This window comes from Jaculus jaculus, chromosome 12, assembly GCF_020740685.1.
Source record: "Jaculus jaculus isolate mJacJac1 chromosome 12, mJacJac1.mat.Y.cur, whole genome shotgun sequence".
Classification (NCBI taxonomy): domain Eukaryota; kingdom Metazoa; phylum Chordata; class Mammalia; order Rodentia; family Dipodidae; genus Jaculus; species Jaculus jaculus.
The window spans coordinates 32,552,173-32,570,932 of NC_059113.1; the positions used below are offsets into that span (position 1 = coordinate 32,552,173).

An 18,760-nucleotide genomic window follows, 5' to 3' on the forward strand; every position below is an offset into this window, starting at 1 on the left:
GTTGTCCCACTGTGTTCCCCTGGGGCAAGAAGTAGGTCAAGAATAATTAAGTTTCAGGCCAGGCCAGGCAGATGTGCCTGTAATGTGTTCCTTAGCTTTCCCCTGAAGGGCTCGATCTGTAGATGACCAAGTGGCCTAGGGAGCAAGAGGGAGAGCCTAACATGCAAATGGTGCCGTGTCGCAGTGAACAGATGGGGACCTCTTATAAGGAACTTGTAACTGTTTTTACATTTCCTTTACCTTTCTATGATTCTATGGGACTAACAAACAACAGCCTCAAGATTTACGTTTAAATTTAGTAGTGCCGGGCGTGGTGGCGCACACTTTTAATCCCAGCACTCGGGAGGCAGAGGTAGGAGGATTGCCTTGAGTCAAGGCCACCCTGAGACTCCATCGTGAATTCCAGGTCAGCCTGGGCTAGAGTGAGACCCTACCTCGAAAAACCAAAAATAAAATGAAATAAAATAAAATGAAAATTTTAGAAGTACTTAGTACTGAGTTTGTAAGGAAATTTCTAATAATGTTGAATATACTTTCATAACTTTTAAAAAATGTGTTTCAGACACAGCTGGAGCTCAACATGGTGTTAAACTAGAATTTATGCCAGTCCTCCTCCCTCAGCCTTCCGAGGGCTGGCACTAAAGCCATGTGCTACCATGCCTGGCCCGTTTTTTTCAAAAAAAAATTTTATTAACAACTTCTATGTTTATAAAAAAACAATCCTATGGAAATGCCCTCCCACCCCCCATTTTCCCCTTTGAAACTCCATTCTCCATCATGTCCCCTCCTCCTCTCAATCAGACTCTTTTATTTATTTATTTATTATCATTATGTTTTTATTTATTATTATTCTCTTATTTTTTTTTATTTATCACCTCTTCTTCAATAGACCCTGAGCCTTGGAAGGTGTGATAGAGATATTACATTACTGAGCACTCCTGTCACTTCTTTCCAGCACCATGATGCCTTCTGAGTCATCCCAAGGTCGCTGCCATCTGAAGAGAAGCTTCTCTACCAAAAGTGAGTAGCATTAATATATGTGTATGAACATTAAGAGAAGTGCTTACTGGGCAGTTTGAGGAGCATAGCATATACATTTAGGCAGAGAGCAGCAGACGTTACACCCCTAGGGCTCATGACTACACCTGTTTTAAGTTTTCAGTATCAGGGATGTATTCCCTCCCATGGAGCAGGCCTCCAATCCAATTAGAGGGCAGTTGGTTTCCACCATGACAGACATGCCGCTATATATGTGGCCAAATATAAGGCTTGCAGTGCCCACTGCTGAGTGTCTTCACTGGTGTTTTCTCTTTCTCCCATTGAACTACATGTAGAGTGGCTTCTTCCAGCTTTCTGCCAGCTGGTCTACATGGAGGAGGTTTTCAGCTCAGTTCCAGAAGGATTTCTCAGTGGCCTTGCAGCCTAAGTATGTGGAGTCTTCCGCAATACTGGCTTAAAAATTTTTTTTTAAACAATTTTCATTTATTTATTTATGAGAGATAGAGAAAATGGATATGAGCATGCCAGGGCCTCTAGCCACTGCAAAAGAACTCTAGACTTATGTGCCACCTTGTGCATCTGGCCTTACATGGGTACTGGGACATTGAACTTGGATCCTTAGGCTTTGCAGGCTAGTGCCTTAACCTCGAAGCTATTTCTCCATCCCAAAATATTTTTATTTATTTAGTTACAAGCAGGGGGAGAGAGAGAATGAGAATTAGCAAGCCAGCCCTCCCCCCAAAAAAAATGTGTTTCAGGAAAGTTATAAGAAATGAAGTTCCAAAATCAAGAAGTGATAAAATCTTCATGTTTAATCTGGCTAGATAGTGTAAGTCAAGGCTGACCTGGAATTCACTATGTAGTCTCAGGGCGACCTTGAACTCACGGTGATCTTTGCAGCTCTACCACCCAAGTGCTGGGACTCATGGTGTGTGCCACTATGCCCGGCTTGAGTCTGGTCTATTCTTTTATTCAAAGGTTATTTCAAAAGGCCTTTTGAAGGCTGGCGTGGTGGTACACACCTTTAGACTCTTTTGAAGGGGTCTGAGTGCTCAAAAGTGTCATGTTCTTCAAAGTCTGCTTTATTCCCCACTGCACTAGCAAATTGGCACCCTAACTGGTATTATTGAGTATAAGACATGCAGGAAAGAGAGGGTCATGGAATTTGCAACATGGTCTTGTGTTTTGGAAATGGCCATGGTGAAGCGGGTTTGCTTAATGTCTGCATGGAGACCCGATGGAGCCCTGAGGGTGGACTATGGATGAGGCCCAGTGGAGATGCCAGGACCACGACATGGCTGCTGAGGAGAGTTGCCAGCCCCGAATGATGTTTTCCAGGACTGTGAGTAGCCTAGCTAGAGGGGCGGAATTGGAACTCCAGAGACCTGTTGCTGGTCAGAATTATCCAAGACTTTTTCCTGACTAGAGTTGTTGGACTTGGAAGTACAGAGTTTATGTTTGCCCTGTTTAAAGCTTGTATTGGTTGAATAATTTTGTTATGTCCAGTGCCATATTTTACAGTATGAGTATTTATTCTGTGCCATTATGGGTTCCGGGGGGGGGCAGATTTTTTGGTATTATGGCTCAGTTAAAAGACCTTGGATTACTCCATGGCTCAGGGCCTATTGCGGAAGAAGTGGCAGAAAGAATGTAAGAGCCAAAGGAAGGGTAGGACTCCTTACAACATGTTCCTCCAGACACAAAATGGCCTGCATATCCATGACCTCACAATGCCTGACACTACCTACACAAGACCATCATAATGGGAGGAAAAGATGATGACATCAAAATAAAAGAGAGACTGATTGAGAGGGGATGGGATATGATGGAGAGTGGAGTTTCAAAGGGGAAAGTGGGGGAGGAAAGGCATTACCATGAGATATTGTTAACGATCATGGACGTTATTAATTAAAAAATAAATTTAAAAAAATACATTGGATTAAGAGGATGTTTGAACATCATTAGGATTGACAAAAAAAATATTGGGACTTTTGGGCTGGAGAGATAGCTTAGTGGTTAAGGCACTTGCCTGCAAAGCCTAAGGACCCAGGTTCAATGCTACAGGTCCCACATAAGCCAGATGCACATGGTGGCACTTACATCTGGAGTTCATTTGCAGTGGCTAGAGGCCCTGGCAAGCCCATTCTCACTCTCTCCCTCTGCCTATCAGTAATAAATAAATTAAAACATTTTTTAATAATATGAGGACTTTTATAGTTAGACTGAATGCATATATTTTATATCATGTATGGTTATCAGTTTATGGGGACCAGGGTCAGAATGTGCTGGTTTGATATTGGTGTCCCCTATAAACATAGGTGTTCTGAATGCTAGGTTACCAGCTGATGGAAATTTAGGAATTAATGCCTCCTGGAAGCAGTATATTGTTGTGGTCAGGCTTATGGGTTATAGCCAGCGTTCCCTTGCCACTATTTGGCACACTCTCCTCTTCCTATTGTCCACCAGATGTTGGCCAGGAGGTGATGTCCACCCTCTGCTCATGTCATCATTTTCCCCTGCCATCATAGAGCTTCCCCCTGAGTCTGTAAGCCAAAATAAACCCTTTTGTTTCCCACAAGCTGCTCTCGGTTGGGAGATTTCTGCCACCAATATGAATCTGACTGCAACAACCACTAAGTACACCACATGCTATATTTAAAAATAAATATAGAAATACTACCTGATGTCTACAAACCATCACAGTGGACAGACTGGTGAAACCCCTGCCATGACGGTGGTGAAGGGTTCTGGCTATATTTTGATGCAATTGCTGAATTCTACACCAAAAGCAAAAAATGAAAACTACATGATGTCCACTTTCACATGCTCATCCAGTAGTAGCAAAGAATGCCTCACATGCTCTGCCTGTGGAAGGTCGTCAGGAAGCCCCTCCCCTGGGACCAGGAGGAGGGATACCCAGCAAGCGTGAAGTTCCACCCATGCCCAAGAGCCCTGGCAGAACAGTGGCCATCCAGTCAGAGAGCAGGAAGGGCAGTGCAAACGTCCATGAGAACTACGGCCCACCGACACCAACCTTTCACTGTGTTCAGCCTGGCATGTGTTTGATCAGCAAGCACAAAGCCAAGCCACGTAGGGGAGTTGCAGTAGTACTAAAGACAGTCACATTAAAAGTGACACAAGTGGGGCTGGAGGAATGGCTTAGCGGTCAAGGTGCTGGCCTGCCAAGCCAAAGGATCCAGGTTCGATTCCCCAGGACCAACATGAGCCAGATGCACAAGGTGGTGGCGCCTGCATCTAGAGTTCGTTTGTAGTGGCTGGAGACCCTGGTGCAACCATGGTCTCTCTCTCTCTCTCTCTCTCTGTTTCAAATAAATAAATAATAAATAGATAAATCTTTTTTAAAATGACACAAGTGGCCCATTGTGGTGGTGCACGCCTTTACTCCCAGCACTTGGGAGGCAGAGGTAGGAGGATGGCTGTAAGTTCAGGTCCATCCTGAGAGTACACAGTGAATTCCAGGTCAGCCTGAGCTACAGTGAGACCCTACCTTGGGGTGGGGGGGAGGTGGGAAGAGAGAAAGAGGAAGGAAGAAGTGACACAAGGGCAGTTTTGGCACGTGCTGTGTCCTGTCATACTTTGTCACAGGTGAAATGTACACCTGAACAGAGACACGCAGGAGAGGTCTGAAATTAACATGGCACAGCTCTAGGCAGAGGACTTGCTCTGTGTTGCTTCCCAAAGGCTCCGATGCCAGCCACGAGCATTTGGTGTGCTGGGCTGGGTTAGGGTTAATGGCAGGGCAAGGCCAACCTGCAAAATCTGCCTCCTTAGCATTGGAGCTGTGGATAGATAGCAGCATGAACCAGGGGCTGCCTGGGATCCTCTCTCTCTGCAGGGGTCTTTTATTGTTGTTATTATTTGGTATTGTGGGGTTTTTTGTTTGTTTGGTTTTGTTGGGGGTTTATTTTTATTTTTTCCTTTTTTTTTTTTTTATTTTTAAAGGAAGCTCAGGCTGACCTGGAATTCACTCTGTATTCACAGGGTGGCCTAGAAATCTCAAGGATCCTCCTACCTCTGCCTCCCAGGTGCTGGGATTAAAGGCGTGCACCACCATGCCTTGCAGGTTTTGGGGTTTTTAAGGAAGGGTCTTGCTCTAGCTCACAGGATATTAGAGGGTTTGACATCCTGTGTGTCAGGAGCTGCAGGGGAGCTATAGCTGCTCTTTGACTTCAGAGCTACAGGTGGTCTTTAATCTCTTAACACAAAGGCCTTATCCTACAGCCTAGGGGAGAAGACAGCTCAGGTGAGCTGAGGACAGTTACAAAGGCATAAGCACCTGATAGAGGGGCGTTACCAGATGGCCCTGGTGAAGCTGACCATAGGCACTTAGGCATTGTCCAGAAAGTTCTATCTTCCTTATATAAGCTGGTGTCTGCCTGAATAAACCTGAGACTTGATCAGAACTCGTCTTGGCTCCATTCCTTGTGTTTTGTCTCAGAGTCATTCCACCTCCCTCCTTCGGGGTCTGCTTCGACCTTCCTGCTGCAGGCCGGTACAATGTGGAGGAACTTGTGCTTCTCAGACCTTTGTTCACAGCAATACCACCTTCTCCTAAAATTTCCTCGGGACTCCATGCAAAGAACCACCATCCAAATGCTCCATGTGGACACAGGAGAAGCCCCCAGAGAACCCACAATGTGCAGGGACTTGCATTCATACAGGTCCTGCAGCCTCCAGTGATCTGGTTCCAGATGCTGGGATTAAAGGCATAGGCCACCATGCCTGGCCTGACTTTTGTTGGTATTTTCAAGTTAGGGTCTCACTCTAGCCCAAGCTGACTTGGAAGTGGCTCTGTAGTCCCAGGCTGGCCTCAAACCAATGGCAATCCTACCTCTGCTTCCTAAGTGCTAGGTGTAAGGTTCCGAAGTAAGTCCACGGAAACTGCTCTGAGACAAAGATGGAAGCTTTTATTTGGGAAAAGCACGAGCTGCCAGGACTGGCTCTCAAGAGCAAAGTACAGTCAACATTGAGATTCTGGACAGTGGGCTCGATAGAGCTCTTCAGGTGGGCGAAGGTGAGGAAGGGAAAAGAACTCCTTTGTTCTTTACATTAGCCATTTCAAATAGCTAGGGTGCGAGACCAGAAGTGACCAGGTGACCTGGGGAGATAAGAGGCCAGGAAAATTAGACATGGGGCATTACTAGGCAAGGAAGGGATAATGGCCGGGTGATTTCTTGAGGAATGTGGATAAGCTACTTCCTTATGTCTCTGTTGCCCTCCTGCTGTCCTCCGTGACTCCATTTTTGGAAGCCTCTCTTGACCGAACACTAGGATTAAAGACATGCATCACCATGCCCAGCCAAGCCCTTCTTTTGTTTATTTGTTTACTTATGTTGTTTTTTTGACATAGGGTCTTACTTTTTTTTTTTTTTTTTTTTGGTTTTTCGAGGTAAGGTCTCACTCTAGCTCAGGCTGACCTGGAATACACTATGTAGTCTCAGGGTGGCCGTGAACTCACAGTGATCCTTGTATCTCTGCCTCTTCAGTCCTGGAATTAAAGGCATGCACCACCATGCCTGGGCAAGCTCTTCTTTTAAAATTATAATTTTGGGGTCTGGAGAGATGGCTTAGAAGTTAAGGAGCATGTCTGTGAAACCAAAGGAACCAGGTTTGATTCCCTAGGATTCATGTAACCCAGATAGATGCACAAGGTAATGCATGTGTCTGGAATTCATTGCAGGGGCTGTACGCCCTAGGGTGCCCTCTTTCTCTCTCTCTCTCTCTCTCTCTCTCTCTCCCTCCCTCTCCCTTTTGCTTTCTCAATTAATTTTTAATTATACTTGTAGGGATTGGATGGAGAGATGGCTGAGCAGTTAAGGTGTTGTTTTGCAATGCATAATGACCTGGCCATCAATCCCCAGTACCCACATAAAGCAAGATTCAAAAAGTGGTGGAGCATGTGTTGAGCTTGTTTGCAGTGGCTAGAGGACCTGGTGCACCCCGTCCCTCTCTCAGTCATTACAAATAAATAAATTATATTTTTGATTGTCTGAAAAAAAGATTTCTCTTAAATATTTCTTCATTTGAGAGAGAAATAGAGGTTGAAAGAGTGAAAGAAAATGGGGGCTCCATGCTCACTAGCAACTGCAAACGTAGGCCAGACACATAAGCCACCTTGGACATAAGGTTTACTTGGGTACTGTGACATCAAACCTCGGTCATTTGGCATTACTAGCAAGCAACTTAACTTGCTGAGCCATCTCTTCATCCCGAAAAATAGCTTTTTACATGGCTTTAAAAATATAATGTTGGGGGGCTGGACAGGTGGCTTAGTGGTTAAGCATTTGCCTCTGAAGCCTAAGGACACTCTTTTAAGGCTCGATTCCCCAGGACCCACGTTAGCCAGATGCACGTGGGGACGCACACGTCTGGAGTTCCTTTGCAGTTCCTGGAGCCCCTGGTGCACCCATTGTTTCTCTTTCTGCCTCTTTCCCTCTCTGTGTTTGGCTCTAAAATAAATAAATAAAAATTGAGAAACATAAATAAAAATACTTTATTTGCAAGCAGAGGGAAAGGGAGAGAATGAGAGAAAGAGAAAGGATGTGGCAGGGACACTTGGACGGCAAACTGCAGACGCTCTACGCCCTGGGCCTCCTCCCCTCCCCGAACCACTTAGTTATGAGATTTCCACTTCCACAGTGTAGATTTTCTTAAAATGCTTTTTTCCCAAGGTGGGGTTTCACTCTAGCTCAGGCTGACCTGGAACTCATGGTGATCCACCTACCTCTGCTTTCTAAGTGTAGGAATTAAAGGCATGTGGCACAACGCCTGGCTTAAAAAATATTTTTATCCCCCAAGGACATCTTCTTCTTTTTTTCTTTTTTTCTTTTTTTCTTTTTTTTTTTTTTTTTGGTTTTTAGAGGTAGGGTCTCACGCTAGCCCAGGCTGACCTGCAATTCACTATGGAGTTTCAAGGTGGCCTTGAACTCACGGAGATCCTCCTACCTCTGCCTACCAAGTGTTGGGATTAAAGGCATGTGCGACCACACCTGGATAAAATTTTTTTAATATGTAATTTTTTTTCCCCAGGTAGGGCCTGGTTCTATTGAGCACAGGCTACCCTGTAATGGGTCTGATGTTGGTCAGAGAATCACCACTCAGATACGAACACGATTTTAACAAATAAAGGCATTTATTAGAGGCCAGGACTACACTTTGAGCTTGAAACTAGATAGCGCAGCCCTCAGTTCCATACATCTGGTCAAGGTTTATAAGGACAAGTTGGTACACTAGCCTACATGACAAGTCACAAGCCTGGTTACAAAGGCAAAGAAGAAAAACAGAAAGGTTGGTGGTTATCTCGCTCAGAAGGTCTGCTATTCTGTGCAACAAAGAAAATATTTGAAATGTACCACCTCCTACACAACTGGTAATGCTTCCATATAACATTTCCTTATCCATCAGAGACCTAGAAAGTACTATATGATCTCAGGCTGGACTCAATCACAGAGATCCTTCTGGGCCTCCTGAATAAGGCATGCAAGTCTCTCTTGGTCCAAGCTGTCCTGAAATTCACTATGTAGTCTCTGGGTGGATGTGAACTTGGGGTGATCTTCCTGCCTCTTCGTCCTAGGTGCAGGGATTGAGGGCATGTGCCACTACCCCAGCTTGTTCCTTATGTTTATTTTTTTTCTTTTTTCTTCTTTTTTCCTCCCTTCTCCAAACACACACTTACTTCCAGTAAGGGGAATACCACCATGATCTCCCACTGGCCCGGCCCCTGTACATTTGACCTCCAGGCCTGCAGTTCACAGCACTGTAGAACGGAGATGGGGAAGGGCTGTAATGGGTGTGGCGGGCACTGAAGTGGGCACGGAAGCAGCCACGGAAGCGGCCACGGAAGCGGCCACAGGGAAACCGCTGTCTGCTTTGCTCATGCCCCGCCTGTTAGCTCGATTGGGAACCACCTTGATTTGTCTTCCTCGGAACAGGGACCCGTCCAGGGCCAAAGCTGCGCGCGCCGACTCCTCTTCTGAGAACTCGATGTAGGCGAACCCTCTGGGATGGCCAGTGACCCTGTCGCAGAGGATGGAGACGCGGAGGACGGAGCCGCACGCGTGGAAGTGGGCTTCCAGCGCCTGTGCCGTGGCGCCGTAGTCCACGTTGCCGACGTGCACGGAGCGGGCGTCGGCCTGCGTCTTCTCCTGCGCAGACCCCGGGCTCGGCGTCCTCTGCTTCCAGGCCTCCTCGTGCAGCTCCCGCAGCTTGGCGGCCTCTTCCTCCTCCTCCATCACTGGGGCTTTGATGGCTTCAGGCCAGGGGTCCTCCATGTCGCCGTCCCTGGGGTCGTCCTGGATAAGCCCTGGCTCTTCCTCCACCTCCTGGATGCGCACAGCCCAAAAAGATGATGATGACGGTGACAGTGATGCTGATGAAACTGAGGCTGGTAATGCTGCTGCTGCTGCTGCTGCTGCTGATGATGATGATGTTGTTGCTGATGCTGATGTTGCTGATGGTGACGAGGCTGCCACCTCTGCCTCTGCAGCTCTGCCGCTCTGGGACCTCCTTTATATACAGGCCTCCAGTCGCAGGACCGCCCATTCCGGAGGAAGGACATCCTCACTAAATCCTCCTAAAAATGCTTTCACAGACCCACCCAGGATGGGTTGACTGGATTCCTAATCTGATCAAGTTCACAACTGATTTCACTATCACAGGGTAAAGGCACAGGAGTGGTTTTGCTGAGTCATGTGATTGTGCTATTTGCTGCTTTTTAAATATTATTTATATATATATATATATATATACATATATATATATATATATATATATATATATATATATATTTTTTTTTTTTTTTTTTTTTTTGGTGTTTTGAGGTAGGGTCTCACTCTGGTCCAGGCTGACCTGGAATTAACTCTGTCATCTCAGGGTGGCCTTGAACTCATGGCGATCCTCCTACCTCTGCCTCCCAAGTGCTGGGATTAAAGGCGTACGCCACCACGCTCGGCTTATTTTTGGTTTTTTGATGTAGGGAATTGCTCTAGCCCATGCTGAGCTGGAATTCACTATGTAGTTCTCAGCATGGCCTCGATCTCACAGCATTCCTCCTACCTCTGCCTCCAGATTGTTGGGATTAAAGGCGTGAGCCACCACACCCTGCTAAAAGGTAGATTTTTATAAGGCTTTTAAAAAATATTTCATTCATATGGGTGTGGTGGCTCACGCCCTTAATCCCAGCACTTGAGAGGCAGAGGTAGGAGGATGATTGTGAGGTTGAGGCCACCCTGAGAATACAAGTGAATTCCAGGTCAGCCTGGGTGATAATGAGACTCTACCTCAAAAAACAAACAAATGTTTTAAAATTTATTTTTTAAGCAGAGAACGAGAATGGGGTATGTCTTCCCTCACTCTCTCCTCCTACATATCCTAGGACTATCTCCACTTGACCTTTTCCATGTCCAACCTTACTCAGACACGTTGTTCTTTTCAATATGTTTGCGCGCTAGGCATGGTGGCGCACAACATTAGTTTTATTTATTTATTTATTTGACAAGGAAAGAGAAGGAGGAAGAAAGGGAGAGAGAGTGGGTGTGCCAGAGCCTCTAATACTGTGTGTTCAAGGCTACTCTGAGACTACAGAGTGAGTTCCAGGTCATCAGTGCTAGAACAAGACCCTACCTTCCACCTTGGTTCGCCTCCTTCCATTGTTCAACCCCTTCCACAGTGTCAGGCCCTGGAGTGGTGGAATTACCCTGAAGCCCAAACAGCACTGTTTCCTGCCTCCCACCCCCTTTTCATGGTCTTGGGTGCAGCCATTCTCAAGCCCTGCCAGCCTGTACCTCATTACTGAACAGTGTGATTGAAGGCCGTTGTGTGTGGGGGAGGGTTCCATCGCTTGTCTTGAATTTTCTGCTCTAACTCTAGCTGAGCGGTTTCTGTCCCCCGCCCCCCAGCCCAATATTCCAGGGAGAATTTTGAATTTTTTTTTCCCCATGGCTCAATGGCAGCTCGCTGATCTTGCTGCTTTACAATTTTTTTTTTTTTTTTTTTTTTTTGGTTTTTTGAGGTAGGTTCTCACTCTAGCCCAGGCTGACCTGCAATTTACTAGGGAATCTCACGGTGGCCTCGAACTCATGGCAATCAATCTACCTCTGCCTCCTGAGTACTGGGATTAAAGGCGTGCACCACCACTGCTGGCTGTTTTACAATTTATTAGGAGAAGGAGAATCTTGCATTTTCCCTTTCTATAATCTTAGTTACTTTCTGAGTTCCCTGCAGGGTGCTATTTAACATGAAAAGTAAGCCATTAAGCTGGAGAGATGGCTTAGTGGTTAAGGCACTTGCCTGCAAAGTCAAAACACCCAGGTTTGATTTCTTCAGTACCCACTTAAGCCAGGTGCATAAGGTGGCACATGTCTCTGGAATTTTCAGCAGCTGGAGTCCCTGGAACTCCCATTCTCCTTTTCTATCTCTGCTTCCCCCTCAAACAAATAAATTAAAATTAAATAAAACTCGGCCATCTTAATTCACAGAGGGTCTTTATATTGTCTGGTATCATTTTAGTATCATAATCACCTGAATATCCTTTTCTGAAGTAATTTTTTGTGTTGCTATTCTTGTTTTATTTTGATTATCCAGTCAAGGAGAGTGGGTTTGTTGAAAGACACCCCCATGATGGATTTAAAACAGTGCTGATACTGCAGAACAGACACAAACTGATGAGGGAAATTAAAACTCACAGAACTAACTCCTGAGATTAGCACAGAGAATCACCTTAGTTTCACGCCAGTGTAGGCCAAGAGAAATCTCTCCCAAAGTCTGAACCCTGATTCTTGATGGTTCGGAATTCATATATTTTTTCTTGGACAAGTCTTATTATTGGTGAGTCTCAGAGACCAAGGCCCTGGCAGATCCCCCCTCAGCATTTAGTGTAGCTTTCAAATTTTTTTTTTCCAAACGTAGGGTTTCACTCTTGCACAGGCTGACCTCGAACACATGTGATCCAACTACCGCTGCCTTCTAAGTGTTGGAATTAAAGGTGTGTTCCACAAGGCCTGGCTTTAAAAATATTTTCATCCCCCAAGGTCATCTTCTGTTTGTATATACTTGATATTTTTTCTTTTTGGTTTTCCAATGTATGGTCTCATTTTAGTCCAGGCTCACCTGGCATTCTCTATGGAGTTTCAAGGAAGCCTTGAACTCACGGAGATCCTCCTACCTCTGCCTCCCAAGTGCTGGGACTAAGGCGTGCCCCACCAACACAGCTAAAATTTTTTAATATGTAATTTTGTTGTTTTTGTTTTCCCAGGTAGGGCCTGGTTCTATTTAGCCCCGGCTGCCCTGTAATGGGTCTGGTGTCGCTCAGAGATTCACCACTCAGATACGAACATGATATTAACAAATAAAGGCATTTATTAGAGACCAGGACTACACTTCGAGCCAAAAAATCGAGAGCGCAGCCCTCAGTTCCATACATCTGGTCACAGTTTATTAGGACAAGTTGCTACACTAGCCTACATGACAAGTCACAAGCCTGTTTACAAAGGCAAAGAAGAAAAACAGAAAGGTTGGTGCTTATCTCACTCAGAAGGTCTGCTATTCTGTGCAACAAAGAAAACATTTGAAATGTACCACCTCCTACACAACTGGTAATGCTTCCATATAACATTTCCTTATCCATCACAGACCTAGAATGTACTATATGATCTCAGGCTGGACTCAATCACAGAGATCCTTCTGGGCCTCCTGAGTAAAGGCATGCAAGTCTCACTGTGGTCCAAGCTGACCTGAAATTCACTATGTAGTCTCTGGATGGATGTGAACTTGCGGTGATCTTCCAGCCTCTTCCTCCCAGGTGCTGAGATTGAGGGCGTGTGCCACTACCCCAGCTTGTTCCTTATGTTTATTTTTTTTCTTTTTTCTTCTTTCTTCTTTTTTCCTCTCTTCATCTAACACATGTTTACTGCCAGTAAGGGGAATACCACGATGATCTCCCTCTGGCCCGGCCCCTGTACACTCGACCTCGGGGCCTGCGGTTCACAGCACTGTAGAATGGAGATGGGGAAGCGCTGTAGTGGGTGCGCCGGGCACCGAAGTGGGCACGGAAGCGGCCACGGAAGCGGGCACGCGGAAAACCGCGGTCTGTGCTGCTTATACCCGGAATGTTGGTTCGTTTTGGAACCACCTTGATTTGTCTTCCACGGAACAGGGACCCGTCCAGGGCCAAAGCTGCGCGCGCCGACTCCTCTTCTGAGAACTCGATGTAGGCGAACCCTTTGGGATGGCCAGTGACCCTGTCGCAGAGGATGGTGACACGGAGGACGGAGCCGCACGCGTGGAAGTGGGCTTCCAGCGCCTGCGCCGTGGCGCCGTAGTCCACGTTGCCCACGTGCACGGAGCGGGCGTCGGCCTGCGTCTTCTCCTGCGCAGACCCCGGGCTCGGCGTCCTCTGCTTCCAGGCCTCCTCGTGCAGCTCCCGCAGCTTGGCGGCCTCTTCCTCCTCCTCCCTCGCTGGGGCTTTGATGGCTTCACGCCAGAGGTCATCCATGGCGCCGTCCTTAGGATCGTCGTGGACCAGCTCTGGCTCCTGGATGAGCACAGCCCCAAACGATGATGATGGTGGTGACAGTGATGCTGATGGTACTGATGCTGATAATGCTACTGCTGCTGCCACCTCTGCCTCTGTGGCTCAGCGGCTCTGGGAGCTCCTTTATATACAGGCCTCCAGTGCCAGGACCGCCCACTCCCGAGGAAGGACTTCCTCACTTGATCCTCCTGAAAATGCTTTCACAGACCCACCCAGAATGGGTTGACTGGATTCCTAATCTGATCAAGTTGACAACTGATTTCACTATCACAGGGTAAAGGCCCATAGACGTTTTGCTGAGTCATGTGATTGTGCTATTTGCTGCTTTTTAAAATATTATTTATTTATTTTTGGTTTTTTGATGTAGGATATCGCTCTAACCCATGCTGACCTGGAATTCACTATGTAGTTCTCAGGGTGGCTTGAACTTACAGCCATCCTCCTACCTCTGCCTCCAGATTGTTGGGATTAAAGGTGTGAGCCACCACACCCGGCTCACACCCTTAATCCCAGCACATGAGAGTCAGAGGTAGAAGATGGCTGTGAGTTTGAGGCCACCCTGAGAATACAAGTGAATTCCGGGTCAGCCTGGACCAGAGTGAGACACTACCTCAGAAAACAAACAAAGTTTTTAAAATTTATTTTGTAAGCAGAGCATGAGCATGGGGCATGTCTTCCCTCACTCTCTCCTCCTACATCCCCTGGCACTGTCTCCACTTGACCTTTTCCGTGTCCAACCTTAATCAGACACCTTGTTCTTTTCAATATGTTTGAGCGCTAGGCATGGTGACGCACATTATTTTTATTTATTTATTTATTTATTTGACAGGGAAAGAGAGAGAGAGGAAGCAAGAGAGAGTGGGTGTGCCAGGGCCTCTATCCACTGCAAATGAATTCCAGACATGGTGTGCTTTCTTCTGCATCAGCTTATATGGGTACTGGGGAATCATACTGGGCCCTTTGGCTTTCAGGCAAGCGCCTTAACCTCTACATCATTCCTCCAGCCCTCCTCAGACACTTTTTTTTTTAGGCATGATCTCACACTTGCTCCGGCTGACCTGGAGTTTACTATGTAGTCTCAGGGTGGCCTCGAACTTACGGCGATTCTCCTACCTCTCCCTCTCAAGGTCTGAGATTAAAGACGTATGCCACCATGCCCAGCTTCAGGCACATTTTTTTTTTAAACTTTTTGGTTTATTTTTATTTATTTATTTGAGAGCAACAGATAGAGAGAGAAAGAGGCACAGAGACAGAGACAGAGAATGGGCGAGCCAAGGCCTCCAGGCACTGCAAACGAACTCCAGAAGCATGCTCCCCCTTGTGCATCTGGCTAACGGGAGTCCAGGGGAATGGAGCCTCAAACCAGCGTCCTTAGGCTTCACAGGCAAGCGCTTAACCGCTAAGCCATCTCTGCAGCCACAGACACATTTAAAAAAGAAAAGTCTCACTCCCTAAAATGAGGTAAAAAAGAAGGAGAGGGGCTGGAGTGATGGATCAAAGGTTAAGGTGCTTGCCTTACAGTACAGTCACGGAGTAGAGCCCAGTTCTTTGGCTTCAGAAACTTCCAACGGAAGACACTCAAAATGGAAAAATGGGTCTGGTGTGGTGGCACACACCTTTAATCACAGCACATAAAAGATATAACTAGGATCTCTGTGGGTTCATGGCCAGCTTGAAACTACAGAGTGAGCTCTTCTTCTTGAATTTTTCTTTCTTCTAACGAATGGGCATGCCAAAGCCTCCAGCCACTGCAAATGAACTCTAAACATCCACCACCTTGTGCATCTGGCTCATGTGGATCCTGGGGAATCGACCTGGGTCCTTTGGCTTTGCAGGTAACCACTAAGCCATCTCTCCAACCCTGTGATTTCTAGGTCGGTCTGGGCTAAAAGCAGACCCTACTGTGACAAAAACCACAAAACAGAAAAACAAAACAGGAAACATTTTCAGGAACAGGGACTGAGAGCAGCTGGTGGGAGGAAAGGCTTTATTTTGGCTTACAGAAAGCTCCACGATGGCCGGGGAAAACCATGACAGGAGCGGAAGATGGACATCACCTCCTGGCCAACATCAAGTGGACAATAGCAACAGGAGAGTGTGCCAAACACTGGCAAGAAGTTGGCTCTAACACCCTTAAGCCTGTATTCAGTGGCCCCAGGAGGCTCCAGTTCCAAACTGCCACCAGTTGGAGATCTAAGCACTCAGAGCACACACCTTACAGGAAACACCTAATTCAAACCACTACAGTGTCCTTCCAGAGGATTTCTTCTTTTTCCTCTGTCCTAACACACACTTAAGTCCAGTAAGGGGAATACGATGATCTCCCTCTGGCCCGGCCCCTGTACAATCGACCTTGGGGCCTGCGGTTCACAGCACTGTAGAATGGAGATGGGGAAGCGCTGTAGTCCGCAGGCCGGGCACCGAAGTGGGCACGGAAGCGGCCACGGAAGCAGACATGGGGAAAACCGCGGTCTGTGCTGCTTATACCCGGAATGTTGGCTCGTTTGGGAACCACCTTGATTTGTCTTCCACGGAACAGGGACCCGTCCAGGGCCAAAGCTGCCCGCGCCGACTCCTCTTCCGAGAACTCGACGTAGGCGAACCCTTTGGGATGGCCAGTGACCCTGTCGCAGAGGATGGAGACGCGGAGGACGGAGCCGCACGCGTGGAAGTGGGCTTCCAGCGCCTGCGCGGTGGCGCCGTAGTCCACGTTGCCCACGTGCACGGAGCGGGCGTCGGCCTGCGTCTTCTCCTGCGCAGACCCCGGGCTCGGCGTCCTCTGCTTCCAGGCCTCCTCGTGCAGCTCCCGCAGCTTGGCGGCCTCTTCTTCCTCCTCCCTCGCTGGGGCATTGATGGCTTCACGCCAGAGGTCCTCCATGGCTCCGCCCTTAGGATCGTTGTGGACCAGCTCTGACTCTTCCTCCTCCTCCTGGATGCGCACAGCCCCATATGATGATGATGACGCTGTTGCTGCTGCTGCCACCTCCGCCTGTGCTGCTCAGATGCTTAGCGTGCCCTTGAACTCTCAATTATCTTCCTACTTCTGCCGCCCAAGTGCTGGGATTAATGGCGTGTGCCCTCATGCCAGTCTCTCTTTTATTTTGATGCATCATCTTTTCCTCCTATTATATGGGTCTTTTAAAGGTAATGCTAGGCATCGCGAGGTTTTGTATATCAAGGCCAATTTCTGTCTGCTCAGTTGCATTGTAAGGAGTGGTACCCTTCCTTTGACTCTTACACTCTTTCAGACACCTCTTCCGTAATGAACCTGAGCCTTGGAGGGTGTGATAGAGATGTGTCAGTGCTGGACACTCCTCTGACAATTCTTCTAAGCACTATGTTGGCTTTTGGTTGATCCCAGTGGTCACCGTCATCTGAAAGGAGAAGCTTCTCTAACCAGAAGTGAGAGTAGCGTTAATATAGAAGGCCGTGGTGTACCCAATATCTCTCTGTGTCTCTCTCTCTCTCTCCCTCTCCCTCTTTCCCTCTCCCTTTCTCTCTCTCTCTCTCTGCCTCTCTCTCTCTCTCTCTCTCTCGCTCACGCTCTCTCTCTCTCTGCCTCTCTGTCTGTCTGTCTGTCTCTCTCTCTCTCACTCTCTGTCTGTCTGTCTGTCTCTCTCTCTCAAAAGAAAACCACACACATATGTAAATAAATTAAAAAAATGTTTTAGCTGGGATTTGTGATTCATGCTTTAATCGCAGCACTTGGGAGGCCAAGGTAGAAGGATCGCTGTGTGTTCAAGGCTACCCTGAGACTATAGAGTGAATTCCAGGTCATCAGTGCTAGAACAAGACCCTACTTTCCACCTTGGTTCGCCCCCTCCACTGTTCATCCCCTTCCACAGTGTAAGGCCCTGGAGTGGTGGAATTCCCAAGTAGCCCAAACAGCACTGCCTCCTCCACCCCCCTTTTCATGGCTTTGGGTCTAGCCATTCTCAAGCCCTGCCAGCCTGTACCTCCTTACTGAAGAGAATGTTTGAAGGTAGTTGTGTGTAGTGGTCCATACCTGGTATTGAATCTTCTGGTCTAACTCTAGCTAGCAGTTTCTTCTCCACCTCATATTCCAGGGAGAATTTTGAATTTTTTTCCCACAGTTCAAGGGCAGCTCCCTGACTTTGCATTTTTTCAACTTTTGTTTTGTTTTTAGAGGTGGGGTCTCACTCTAGCCCAGGCGACCTGGGATTCACTATGGAGTCTCAGGGTAGCCTCAAACTCATGGCGATCCTGCTAACTCTGTCTCCTGAGTGCTGGGATTAAAGGCGTGCATCACCATGTCCAACTGCTTTACAACTTGTTAAGAGTAGGAGGATCTTGCATTTTCCCTGTCTATAATATTAGTTATTTTCAGAGTTCCCTGAGGGGGCCATTTAACTTTAAAAGAAAGACATCAAGCTGGAGATATCGCTTAGTGGTTAAGGCACTTGCCTGCAAAGTCAAAGGAACCAGGTTCAATTCCTTTTGTATCCATGTAAGTCAGGTGCACAAAGTGGCACATGCATCTGGAGATTTCAAGGGGTGGAGGCCCTGACGCTCCCCTTCTCTTTTCCTATCTCTGCTTCCCCTTCAAACAAATAAATTAAAATTAAATAAAAGTTGGCCATCTTATTTCACAGAGGGTTGTTATATCATCTGGTATCATCTTAGTATGATAATCTCCTGAATATCATTTTCTGAAGTATTTTTTTTATTGTTGTTATTTTATTTTTGATTATCCTGTCAAGGACAGTGGGTTTGGTGAAGGACGCCACCATGATGGATTTCCCACGGTGTTGGTACTGCAGAACAGACACAAATTGATGAGGGAAATTAAACTCATAGAACCAACTCCAGAGACTTGCATAGAGAATCATCTTATTTTCTTGCCAGTGTGGGCCCAGGGGTATGTCTTCCAAAGTGTAAACTCTGATTCTTGGTGGTTTGGAGTTCATATATCTTATCTTGGACAAGTCTTATTGTTGGGAAGACTCAGAGGCCAAGGCCCTGACGTAGTGTCAGACACCTTGAGTAGGAAACAGGCTAGTTTTACAGAAACAGAAAAATGGTCAGTTGGCAGACAGATGCCTGCAGCTGTGCTGTGGAGGTACAAAGAAATGCAAGATGATTTTCAGTACACATCAGAAGCTGCAATACACATCCTGGTCTTGAATCAGTAGGAAAACAACAGAGTAAGCACAAAAGACTATGCAGTACAAGACATAACCAATACAAAAG

At 46.9% G+C, this 18,760-nt stretch overlaps 3 protein-coding genes across 3 annotated transcripts; all 3 read right to left on the reverse strand.

Annotated features, from left to right (window-relative positions):
* Positions 1-8,691: 8,691 nt before the first annotated feature.
* On the reverse strand, positions 8,692-9,561 carry LOC101609232 (polyadenylate-binding protein 2-like). The gene is made up of 3 exons (XM_045130585.1): positions 9,382-9,561; positions 8,872-9,338; positions 8,692-8,836 (listed from the first exon to the last, which is right to left on the reverse strand). Exons 1-3 carry the CDS (start codon positions 9,559-9,561, stop codon positions 8,692-8,694), a joined length of 792 nt encoding a protein of 263 aa, XP_044986520.1.
* Positions 9,562-12,922: 3,361 nt separating this feature from the next.
* LOC123453561 (polyadenylate-binding protein 2-like) lies at positions 12,923-13,854 on the reverse strand. The gene is made up of 2 exons (XM_045130587.1): positions 13,762-13,854; positions 12,923-13,549 (listed from the first exon to the last, which is right to left on the reverse strand). Exons 1-2 carry the CDS (start codon positions 13,852-13,854, stop codon positions 12,923-12,925), a joined length of 720 nt encoding a protein of 239 aa, XP_044986522.1.
* A 1,988-nt stretch (positions 13,855-15,842) lies between these two features.
* On the reverse strand, positions 15,843-17,553 carry LOC123453562 (polyadenylate-binding protein 2-like). The gene is made up of 2 exons (XM_045130588.1): positions 17,506-17,553; positions 15,843-16,478 (listed from the first exon to the last, which is right to left on the reverse strand). The coding sequence occupies exons 1-2, from the start codon at positions 17,551-17,553 to the stop codon at positions 15,843-15,845; spliced, it is 684 nt and encodes a 227-aa protein (XP_044986523.1).
* Positions 17,554-18,760: the final 1,207 nt, after the last annotated feature.

Excerpts from the sequence above, each read along its gene's own strand:
- LOC101609232 (XM_045130585.1), bottom strand. The coding sequence starts at position 9,561 with ATGGGCGGTCCTGCGACTGGAGGCCTGTATATAAAGGAGGTCCCAGAG. Across the intron at positions 9,339-9,381 it reads TCAGTTTCATCAGCATCACT|GTGGAGGAAGAGCCAGGGCT; the intron begins GTCACCGTCATC and ends CGCATCCAGGAG. Across the intron at positions 8,837-8,871 it reads AAAGCAGACAGCGGTTTCCC|CCGTGCCCACTTCAGTGCCC; the intron begins TGTGGCCGCTTC and ends CCGTGGCTGCTT.
- LOC123453561 (XM_045130587.1), bottom strand. The coding sequence starts at position 13,854 with ATGACTCAGCAAAACGTCTATGGGCCTTTACCCTGTGATAGTGAAATC. Across the intron at positions 13,550-13,761 it reads ATCCAGTCAACCCATTCTGG|GAGCCAGAGCTGGTCCACGA; the intron begins GTGGGTCTGTGA and ends GTGCTCATCCAG.
- LOC123453562 (XM_045130588.1), bottom strand. The coding sequence starts at position 17,553 with ATGGACCACTACACACAACTACCTTCAAACATTCTCTTCAGTAAGGAG. Across the intron at positions 16,479-17,505 it reads ACATTCTCTTCAGTAAGGAG|GAGGAGGAGGAAGAGTCAGA; the intron begins GTACAGGCTGGC and ends GTGCGCATCCAG.